At 43.3% G+C, this 12,538-nt stretch overlaps 1 protein-coding gene across 1 annotated transcript in view; it reads left to right on the forward strand.

Annotated features, from left to right (window-relative positions):
• The window catches only part of LOC128687116 (large neutral amino acids transporter small subunit 1), a 198,251-nt gene that overhangs the window by 159,981 nt on the left and 25,732 nt on the right, over positions 1 to 12,538 (forward strand). Inside the window, exons 5-6 of the mRNA XM_070098339.1 lie at positions 10,068 to 10,191; positions 11,883 to 12,083. Of these exons, the coding sequence (XP_069954440.1) occupies positions 10,068 to 10,191; positions 11,883 to 12,083 (325 nt within the window). The remainder of the gene's footprint in view (positions 1 to 10,067; positions 10,192 to 11,882; positions 12,084 to 12,538) is intronic.

The raw sequence follows: 12,538 nt of genomic DNA on the forward strand, positions 1-12,538 counted from the left end.
TCTTTAAGCGGGCTGTTACAGTTCACAAGGTGGTAGTCTATGGTAGCCTGTAATAGGAATGGTGAACTAGTGGCACCAAACAACACTGCCCTGAATCTATAGGTATCATACCCTTGCTTGGGCATCTCCCTGTTAGCCAGCCACAAGAACCTTGTGTAGTCCCTATCCTGTGGCTGCAACCCAATACGTAGGAAGGCTTTGCTAATGTCTGCCGCATAGGCGTACTGTTCCGTCCTGAATCTCAACAACACATCTGCTAATTTCTGCGTCAGGGAGGGCCCTGTGAGCAGACAGTCGTTCAACGATGGCTCTCGGGGACTCGCCTGCGAGCTGCAGTTGAAGACTACTCTGATGGGAGTGGTTACCGACTCCTTGGTGACTGCCATGTGTGGAAGATAATGGGTGTTTTCCCCAGGGCTGGCATTGGGCACTTTCTCGATGAACCCAAGGGCCAGCTGTTCCTTAATAATATCATCATATTTCCCCACCAGACCCTTCCTGGTCAGGCTGTTCACCAATGAATTCAACTGACCACGTGCCCTCTTGAAATTAGTGGGCAGCGTTGGGTGGCCCGGTTTCCATGGGAGTCGCACCCAATACTGCCCGTCCCTGAACTGCACATGGTTCAAGTAATCTCGATACGTCTCTTCGTGTTCGGGGGGCGGCTGGTCACCTTTAATCCCTACTACATCCAGGTCCCATAGTTTATGGACCGGCTCACTGTCGGATATGCCAACTTGCGCCTCTGACAGGCCTTCGTGCACACCAATCTGCATCACCAGTACAGCCTCAGTCGCTGTAATACCAGAGCCCTCCTTTCCCGGGGTCGCAGGGAAGTGAGCTGGTATTCTGCCTCCTACGATGTACCCCGCTGGAGTCCTGTACAGGCCCACACCTTCCTTGATAACCCTTCTCGTAGACACGAACTCGTCTAGGTAATCCCCTCCTACCAATATGCCTACATTACTAACATTGTCTGTAGCAATGTCTGGTTCTGCTAGCTTCACACCCAACTCCCTCAAACGTTTGACTGCTTCAGCCAGTCCCCTAGTGGTAATGATATTGGGCAGCCTCTTCACCATCAAGGCTGAAATTTCCCGTCGATGCCCGGCTAACCTGACCGTCACATTGACTACTGGATAAGACCTGCGTGGGACTTCCCCACCAAACCCTTCCACCTTCATGTCAACTTTACCAACTGTCTCCAGCTTCAACCTAGTGGCTAGACTCTCCGCTATGAAGGATCTCTGTGCCCCACTGTCGAAGAACAAACGGGTTGTTTCAGACTTCTTCCCGTTCGCGACCACCGCCATTATGGTGGGCAAGGCCACCGAGCCTTGAAATTGCTCACCAGAACAAATTCTCGGTGCCGTACTCACCACACTCATCGTTACTTCTGACTTGTTCTTGCTCTCCGCCCTTTCTTGCGGTTTGCTCTCCTTAACTTGTGCTAATCCGGCATCATTAGGACACAGTGCACTGTGGTGCTTTCCCTTCCGGCAGCCCTGACACTCCCTGAGCATGGTGTTACAGTCCCTGGCAAAATGTTCTCCACAACACTTGAAACAAAGTCTCAACTCTCTTAGCCGTTGAACCCTTTGGTTATAGGTGGTGAAGCTTGAACACCCTGAACTAGCGTGTTCTTCATCACAAAACACGCACCGTCTCATACTGGCCGCTTTAGTGGCTTCTCCCTTGGCCCTGTGGGTGGAGGGTTCGCCCTGGGCATAATACGTGCCTACTTTAGTGGGAGGTGGTTTAGGTCTATCTCTCGAATGTCTGGGGAAGTCGACCGACTTCTCCTTGGTAGGTAATTTCTCCCCCTGACCTATGCTCAGGTGAGATATGAGATCCCCTAACCCTTCAACAATTTGGTCTATCGTGAACCTATTCGTCCGATGTTTTAAGTGTAACTCATGCACTGTCGTGCTAGCCAGTTTCCTCTGAATCACCTGGCTAAGGATCCATTTTGAATCATTCTCATCATGCAAATCTCTGAAACTATTGGACAAGCTCATAACCTCAATACGGAACTTCTCTAGACTTTGACGGTCATGTCGGCAAGCCTCTAGATCCAACAACCGATAAAGTATAGCTACCTTTATCTCCTCAGTGTTGCCAAACATGTCTTCTAATTGGTCTTTGGCATGTTGGTAATTAGCGTCAGTAATCGGGTAGTGCCGGACCAGATCTAAGGCTTTACCCTTGAGCTGCGACCGCAAATACTGCAACTTGACGGCATCTGACAAATCATTTCTGTCATCTATCTGGGCTCTAAACTGATCCCAGAAACCAATGTACTCTGTTAAGGTTCCGTCAAACGTTGGTAAATTCAGCTGGGGCAACTTGGGCAACATATTGACAGGTGTGTGGTTGTTTGGGGTACCTGCGGTGTTCAACACCATCCTTGGAATACTAGCCTTTAATGTACTTAACTTATCTTTGTACATATTCATCTCCTGATGACAATCTACATCATCCTTAGTGAATTCGTCCATAGCCTGCTGAAGACTTCCCTGGGATTCCTCATCCTCAATAGCCTGTAGCTCATATGCTGAGAATGCTTGTTCATAGGCTTCCCACTTTTCCCCCAAACTCTTCAAGCAGTTCTGCAAATCATCGCAGTCTACATTACTGCGTTGGCAAGTAGCCTTGCACCTGTTACGCGTTCTGTTCAGATGCCCTTTGTATGCTGCTACTGATCGTTTTAATTTTGTTAGCACTGAACCAGACTCTCCTGAACCCCCATCTGCCATTGTCGAAGTTTAATGAGGAGTGTGACACTAATTGTACTTTACCCAGTCCACCCCACAGCACGTCACGGTGTTAGGTAAGAATGAACGAGTCTTAAGGCTTCTCAACAAGCTTAACAATTCCCTTTGTTATATTGACTCTACTATGAATCAAAAATGTACACTGTTAGCTCTCAAATCCCAATCAAAATGTGTATCGATGTGAAAGCTTAACCTAGCACTTAACTGTACAATGCCAGCAAATAATTACAGGACTTAACCTAGTCTCAGGTATAATTCACAAATCCCACATTAACATGAATCAAAGACAATGAAAATCACACACTAATAGGGCAGTATACAAATTAAAATCACTTGGTTAACACAAGCAAATTCAACAATTCAACTTGTGAAACAGTAAATAAATAATGTATGTAAACAGCTTGGCCTAACTGTGCCCAGCTTACTCTGTTTAGCGTGGATGGTTGGATAAGGTAAATCCTAACCTAGCTAGTGTGCTATAACTTAAACCTGGCTTTATAACTCCCTGTAAATAATAACTAGGTTAAATCTGTCCTAGCTACTATAACCTTTTGTAAATATTGCACAAGCCTAGCCTAACTGTGGCTACCTTGCAAATCCACTGTAAGTAATTAACACACAAGTCTCCTACTCTGGATTACTTGTAATCACTGTAAATAATTAAATTCACAAGCTTCTCTAGCCTACCTGGCCTGCCTGTAAATTACTGCAAATAACAACTTCTGTGTATAGTCAGCTTGGCCTAGCCTCTGAGTAACTTTGACCTAGGTGTGCTAACTTAAACCTAACTTTTTAAAACTGGTTCCTAACTGTGGCCTAGCTATGATAGCTTAACCTAGCTATTCCACATCCGGTTTTCGAAGGACCACTTTTGTGAAAATTTGTCTGGGCTGCCTCCAAGTGAGTCGCCTACCCTGGCAAACTCTGTTGACACCGAGCTCTGAGATGGGTACCTCAGCCTCACAAGTGGCTTATAGGACAGATTTTTCACAAATGATTGGTATTGCAAGAAACCTCGCCTGCATGCACGTATAAAGGACTAACTTACTTGGTGTTGCAGCATATATCCTGATCTTCAACTTCCTAAGCCTAGCTTTAGCCCCCTTGGACTTCCCCTTGGGAACCACGTGCAACCGGGAGCATTAATTCCTGCAATATTCAATCGTTATTAGTGTCCTGCCTGCACCTCAGAAATTCCTATATCCAAGAGGGTATGTATCCCCTAGTATAACTATGCAGACTCAGACGCTAGCTTCAGACGACTCTGAGACGCTGGTACTTACTGGGCATACTCTCTCTGTAGCACGCCGAGCCCTCAGTTAACTCAATCTCACAATCTCCTAAGTCACTGGCCAGATCCTACGGGAAAAGGTGAATATCTCGTCTTACTGTATGGGCTGATGGAGGAGATCATCTACGGTACATCGAGGTGTCTCTACCAGATTTCCCCAGGTCTCAGATGTGAAGACACGTGGGGGCGCCGCCTGATGTTCACGGCACGTCTTGTCCAGTCGAAGTCTATCGTAAGAAGGACGCTATTCTGTCTTTGTGACCTGCGCCCCGCCATTCAAGCTAGGGCTGCCAGTTCTCCCTAGCTAACTTATCCTAATGTTTGCCTACATTATCGGCCTATTACTACCTATGTTAAGGTCTTAGGTCTACTCTATCATTATCTACAGATGCCTTAGTAAACCTAATATTAGTGTATTACCAGTAAACCTACCTACTCCTTCCCTGAAGAGTAAATCTATAAATTAAATAAGCTTACCAACCGCCAACCAGAGAATGCCTTGCTTGTTTGGGAGGGTTTAAGGGTCGCTCGGCTCAGACGACCAGACGCTCATGCTGGATCTGAGCTGTGGAACTATTTGGACCAAATAAATTTCCACATCTGTGTTGCTTAGTATATTTTCCCAGCTTATATCGGCTAGGACTTGGTTTACTTGGTCCCACTTTATGTTTTTGTTATTGAAGTTGAATTTGGTGAATGCTCCCTCGTGACTAATCTCATTATGTCGGTCTGGGGCTCCGCGCATACATGACTGAACATCAATTATGTTGTGATCTGAGTATATTGTTTTTGATATGGTGACATTTCTTATCAGATCATCATTGTTAGTGAAGATGAGGTCTAGTGTATTCTCCAGTCTAGTAGGCTCTATTATTTGCTTGTTTAAATTGAATTTTGTGCAGAGATTTAAAAGCTCGTGTGAGTGTGAGTTTTCATCAGAGCTGCCTCCATATTATTTGCTATATTCCTCCATTTTAGGTGCCTTAAGTTGAAATCCCCCAGGAGCAAGATGTTGGGTGCAGGAGCTGGAAGATTTTCCAGACAGTGGTCAATTTTTAACAGCTGTTCCTGGAATTGCTGGGATGTTGCATCCGGAGGCTTGTAGACTACCACAATGACTAGGTTTTGGTTCTCGACCTTTACTGCTAAAACTTCCACTACATCATTTGAGGCATTTACTATAATCTAGTACATTACTACTACTAGCCAGCCACTACATTCACTTTAATCTAGTACATTACTACTACTAGCCAGCCACTGTGTTTACTACAATCTAGTACATTACTGCTACTAGCCAGCCACTACATTTACTATAATCTAGTACATTACTACTACTAGCCAGCCACTACATTTACTATAATCTAGTACATTACTACTACTAGCCAGCCACTACATTCACTATAATCTAGTACATTACTACTACTAGCCAGCCACTACATTCACTATAATCTAGTACATTACTACTACTAGCCAGCCACTACATTCACTATAATCTAGTACATTACTACTACTAGCCAGCCACTACATTCACTATAATCTAGTACATTACTACTACTAGCCAGCCACTACATTTACTATAATCTAGTACATTACTACTACTAGCCAGCCACTACATTCACTATAATCTAGTACATTACTACTACTAGCCAGCCACTACATTCACTATAATCTACATATATATAATCAGCATATATAACCTGCTGACAGTAGGTATGATTCACTTATTAGTTACATAGGCAAAACTTAGTCAAAATAAAATTTCCACTTAATGCAAATATTAAATCTCTCAAATATTACCAAATCATCTTATCACTAAGCTAACTCTTAATAAGTTTGTTTAATATATTTATTATGCATCCTATACCCATCATGTGGGCGGTAGTCAGAAGATTACAGAGGTACATAATGGGTCCAGAGACTGTAGCTGAACATTAGAGGTACATAATGAGTCAGGGGACTGTAGCTGAACATTAGAGGTACATAATGAGTCAGGGGACTGTAGCTGAACATTAGAGGTACATAATGAGTCAGGGGACTGTAGCTGAACATTAGAGGTACATAATGAGTCAGGGGACTGTAGCTGAACATTAGAGGTACATAATGAGTCAGGGGACTGTAGCTGAACATTAGAGGTACATAATGAGTCAGGGGACTGTAGCTGAACATTAGAGGTACATAATGAGTCAGGGGACTGTAGCTGAACATTAGAGGTACATAATGAGTCAGGGGACTGTAGCTGAACATTAGAGGTACATAATGAGTCAGGGGACTGTAGTTGAACATTAGAGGTACATAATGAGTCAGGGGACTGTAGCTGAACATTAGAGGTACATAATGAGTCAGGGGACTGTAGCTGAACATTAGAGGTACATAATGAGTCAGGGGACTGTAGCTGAACATTAGAGGTACATAATGAGTCAGGGGACTGTAGCTGAACATTAGAGGTACATAATGAGTCAGGGGACTGGGCTGCTAAGTTTTAATAGGTAAATAAGTTACATTATTATTATTATAATCAAGGGGAAAGCACTAAACCCGGAGGATTATACAGCGCCTGGGGGAGATGTGGAAGGCATTCAGGATTAATTCGGGGAACTGGAGCACAGATTCAATTCCCTAAATCAAGAGCCCCTCACCAACATCAAGGAGCCTTCCTTGAGGGGAAACAAGTTACAATGGTAATGAACTATTTACCTGTTTATGGCTGGTCACAATTGTAATGAGTTATGCAGATATGAATTAGGTCACACACACATGTAAGAGACAAAAATCAGTGGTAGTGCATTTTTTAGAGTGGGCAAAGTCAGACTCTTGAACAATTGGCGTCTTTAAGCTTCTCTGAATGTGCCATCGAGCAGCATCTCCACAGATATTTCTCGATGAATAAATTGAAAGATGATAAGAATTTTAACCCATTAGCCTATTTCTCATTTTGATTTTTCTTTAACCTTGTCTCCTGTTAGTTTAGCACATTATAAATGTATTACTTATTGCTGCTAAGTGGTGAGTTTATTTTGCTTCCCATGCTCATTCTTTGGAGCATGGAAGTGCAAAGTAAGATTACAGAGGTCACAATATGTCAGATAAGATAAGATAAGATAAGATTTCGTTCGGATTTTTAACCCCGGAGGGTTAGCCACCCAGGATAACCCAAGAAAGTCAGTGCGTCATTGAGGACTGTCTAACTTATTTCCATTGTGGTCCTTAATCTTGTCCCCCAGGATGCGACCCACACCAGTCGACTAACACCCAGGTACCTATTTGCTGCTAGGTGAACAGGACAACAGGTGTAAGGAAACGTGTCGAAATGTTTCCATCCGCCGGGAATCGAACCCGGGCCCTCCGTGTGTGAAGCGGGAGCTTTAGCCACCAGACCACCGGGTCGTAATCAAACTTCCTTGAGGAAAGCTACTTATACCTTTAAGATGTTACATTTATTTAATTTATTGCAGTTGTTTCATGTAGATAAAGGTGGGTCTCCACTTAACAGTGCTTCACTTTACAGCACTTCACTAATACAATAATTTTCATTTATTAGACTTCCTGCAATAAATATATTCACCACTCACTATAAGCTCTGGTGTTTCTGGTTACCACGACAGGCAACGTTAGGTGTTCAACACACCTCTAACTGGAGGTATGTTGAACACCCCAACACAGCTCCAGCTGGAGGTGTGTTGAACACTCCAACACAGCTCCAGCTGGAGGTATGTTGAACACTCCAACACAGCTCCAGCTGGAGGTGTGTTGAACACTCCAACACAGCTCCAGCTGGAGGTATGTTGAACACTCCAACACAGCTCCAGCTGGAGGTGTGTTGAACACTCCAACACAGCTCCAACTGGAGGTATGTTGAACACTCCAACACAGCTCCAGCTGGAGGTGTGTTGAACACTCCAACACAGCTCCAACTGGAGGTGTGTTGAACACTCCAACACAGCTCCAACTGGAGGTATGTTGAACACTCCAACACAGCTCCAGCTGGAGGTGTGTTGAACACTCCAACACAGCTCCAACTGGAGGTATGTTGAACACTCCAACACAGCTCCAGCTGGAGGTATGTTGAACACCCCAACACAGCTCCAGCTGGAGGTGTGTTGAACACTCCAACACAGCTCCAGCTGGAGGTGTGTTGAACACTCCAACACAGCTCCAGCTGGAGGTGTGTTGAACACTCCAACACAGCTCCAACTGGAGGTATGTTGAACACTCCAACACAGCTCCAGCTGGAGGTGTGTTGAACACTCCAACACAGCTCCAACTGGAGGTATGTTGAACACTCCAACACAGCTCCAGCTGGAGGTGTGTTGAACACTCCAACACAGCTCCAACTGGAGGTGTGTTGAACACTCCAACACAGCTCCAGCTGGAGGTGTGTTGAACACTCCAACACAGCTCCAACTGGAGGTGTGTTGAACACTCCAACACAGCTCCAACTGGAGGTATGTTGAACACTCCAACACAGCTCCAGCTGGAGGTGTGTTGAACACTCCAACACAGCTCCAACTGGAGGTATGTTGAACACTCCAACACAGCTCCAGCTGGAGGTGTGTTGAACACTCCAACACAGCTCCAGCTGGAGGTGTGTTGAACACTCCAACACAGCTCCAACTGGAGGTGTGTTGAACACTCCAACACAGCTCCAACTGGAGGTATGTTGAACACTCCAACACAGCTTCAGCTGGAGGTGTGTTGAACACTCCAACACAGCTCCAACTGGAGGTATGTTGAACACTCCAACACAGCTCCAGCTGGAGGTGTGTTGGAGTTGAGAGATTCACCATGCCCTTGTCATAGGGCTGTCGCCGCCACAGGGCTGTAAGCGGTATACCAGTTGATATGAATGCTTACAGTGGTAATGGTCAATACAACTGTGTGACTTACTCCTTCCACCAAGAGCTCCAGAGTCTAGAGTTACGCTCTGTAGAGCGAGAGCAACTTGAGATGAAGTGAGCACATGAGTGCACCTGTGACCACGGACCCCTGCTATAACTCTGCTTGTAGCTTATATGCTGCAACACTGACAGGTCATCTTATGATTATGACTCATGCCAAGCTGTATACATGTACTGGCAAACATTAAACAACATAAACAACAACTATAAGCTAAGGGTGAAAATATTTTATGGTCTGTAATGTGTGAATCCACCATGAAGCCTGGTCACAGGCCGGGCCGCAGGGGGCGTTGTCGCCCAGAACTCTCTCCAGGTATACTCCAGGTATGTTCATTCATTAGGCCTAGCTCTGCTGCTCACAAAATACATTATTATTTGTTTTTTATTATCACACTGGCCGATTCCCACCAAGGCAGGGTGGCCCAAAAAAGAAAAACTTTCACCATCATTCACTCCATCACTGTCTTGCCAGAAGGGTGCTTTACACTACAGTTTTTAAACGGCAACATTAACATATATGTTCAAATATGTTATCAGGCTTTTATATATTCATTTGAAAGTGAAAAAAGGCTGTGTTTCATTTTACAACAATTTCCACTTTACAACAATAGTCCAGAACCTGATGACTGAAGCTACAGAAAGGGAGCAGATTATTATTATTATAATCAAGGGGGAAGCGCTAAACCCGGAGGATTATACAGCGCCTAGGGGGGATGATGTGGAACGCATTCAGGCTTAATTCGGGGTACTGGAGCACAGACCCAATTCCCTAAATCAAGAGCCTCTCACCAACATCAAGGAACCTTCCTTGAGGGGAGAAAGGGAGCAGAGAGATTTCTTGTTTAGCTAATATTCACATACCAATTATGTTAATATAAGTAACTCAGTTTACTTTGTTACTTTTGTATCTTCTTTTATTGTAACTTTTTTCACACAGTTGAGTTACTTAGCTGTTTTAACTTTTAAGATTTAAATAATAAAGTATTACAAGGACCACAATGGAAATAAGTCACTTTAAACTTTTTTGGGTTATGTGGTGGGTAATTTACACTATGTATGATTGTACTTTTGTGTACCTATGCCTAAATTTACTTACTTATATTTCAGGAACCTGCCACGGGCCATCTGGGTAGCATTACCGCTGGTGACAACAGTGTATGTGTTGGTTAATGTGGCCTACCTTGCAGTCCTTCCACCTTCAGAAGTTCTCTCCTCCAATGCTGTTGCTGTTGTGAGTCTCTTGAAGTACCTTCTCAAAACTTGATATTGTACTCTGTCTTATCCCAGCTAAAAGTTGGGTTCAAATCTATAAATACCTTGTGTTGTTCCAAAGTACAGTGGACCCCCGGTTAACGATATTTTTTAATTCCAGAAGTATGTTCAGGTGCCAGTACTGACCGAATTTGTTCCCATAAGGAATATTGTGAAGTAGATTAGTCCATTTCATACCCCCAAACATACACATACAAACGCACTTACATAAATACACTTACATAATTGGTCGCATTGGGAGGTGATCGTTAAGTGGGGGTCCACTGTACTGTATATTATTAAAATTATGGGAAGCATTAAACCTGTATGAACCATACAACACCAAGGAAATAGGAACAGGATGGGGTATAATTTGAGGAAGGGAAGGTAGTTCTAAACAGCAAATATCTCTAGCCTCTTCTTTAGAGTGCAGGCATTGCACTTCCCATTTCATGGACTCGAGTCTAGGTAACTGATTTCCCTGACCCCCTTCACAAAATGTTACCTTGCTCACACTCTAACAGCACATCAGGTCTCAAAAACCATTTGCCTCCACTCCTATCTAACATACTCACACATGCCTGCTGGATGTCAAAGTCCTTTGCACACAGAACCTCCTCTACCCCCTCCCTCCATCCTTTTCTAGGATGACCCCTAACCCACATTCCCTCCACTACAGATTTATGTATAATATATATATATATTCTCTTTTGGTAGTAGGTTGGTAGACAGCAACCGCCCAGGGAGGTACTACCGTCCTGCCAAGTGAGTGTAAAACGAAAGCCTATAATTGTTTTACAGGATGGTAGGATTGCTGGTGTCCATTTTTCTCTCTCATGAACATGCAAGGTTTCAGGTACGTCTTGCTACTTCTACTTACACTGAGGTCACACTACACATACATGTACAACCATATATATACATACACCTCTGGGTTTTCTTCTATTTTCTTACTAGTTCTTGTTCTTGTTAATTTCCTCTTACCTCCATGGGGAAGTGGAACAGAATTCTTCCTCTGTAAGCCATGCGTGTTGTAAGAGGCGACTAAAATGCTGGGAGCAAGGGGCTAGTAACCCCTTCTCCTGTATATATTACTAAATGTAAAAGGAGAAACTTTCGTTTTTCCTTTTGGGCCACCCTGCCTCGGTGGGATACGGCTGGTGCGTTGAAAGAAGAAAGATATATATATTCTCCATGGGGAAGTGGAAATGAATTCTTCCTCCATAAGCCATGTGTGTCATAAGAGGCAACTAAAACGCTGGGAGCAAGGGGCTAGTAACTCCTCTTGTATAAATGACTAAATGTAAAAAGAAAGAGTTTTGATATTTTTCTTGGGTCACTCTGCTTTGGTGGGATAAGGTCAGTTTGTTAAACATGTATACGGTATAGTATATGTATATACCATCATAAACAAGAGACGAGACACCAAGAATGTAAACAAATTTATGATTGCAGTTCATATTAGTTCATTCCTGCATACATGTGTGAAGCTTTTACCACAATACAAATCACCTATAACTGGTTACGTAGGACCCCAATGGAAATAAAATGACTTTGTCTGACTTTTTTGGGTTATCCTAGGTAATTTACACATATTACTATGTATGATAATTGTACTTATCTGTACCTGTACCAAAATAAACTTACTTAGGTTTTTCATACTTTCCACAGGCTTTTGGACGTGAAGTACTTGGACCACTGAAGTACACTATTCCGGTCTTTGTGGCACTCTCCACTTTTGGGAGCCTCAATGGCATACTGTTTACTTCTGGACGTCTATTTTTGGCGGGGGCTCGCGAAGGCCACCTGCCACAAGTATTGTCTTTCATCCACATCCGCTCTCGCACTCCGGTTCCTGCTCTTCTTGTCACTGTCAGTCTTTCATTTGTCTATACAGGTGCTCCTTGACTTACCATGGGGTTATATTCCAATGAGCCCATCGTAAGTCAAAAATATTGTAAGTTGAATTTGAATACGATATGCTAAATAAATAAGTAAATAAATAACTACTGTCACTGTATAAGCAATTAAACAAATAATATATGAAACTAAATACCAGCATTGAAAAGTAAATATAATAAATACAAGTTACAGACTTACCACCTTCATTCTGGGTAATTATGTTAAGTTTCGTCTCCAAAGTAATTGAAATATAGAGTCAAACCATTGTAAGTCAAGGAGTACATATGTTTAAATTAAAAAAAAAAAATATGTTGCATAAATAGTTGTATAAATTCTTAAGCATATGTGATATCTTTAACCATTGGCAGTGTAATCTTATACAATATGACCACCATATCCGTGGATTCGGTTTCCTTAGTTTCAGT

The sequence above is a fragment of the Cherax quadricarinatus genome, chromosome 62 (genome assembly GCF_038502225.1).
Source record: "Cherax quadricarinatus isolate ZL_2023a chromosome 62, ASM3850222v1, whole genome shotgun sequence".
In the NCBI taxonomy this organism is placed as follows: Eukaryota; Metazoa; Arthropoda; class Malacostraca; order Decapoda; family Parastacidae; genus Cherax; species Cherax quadricarinatus.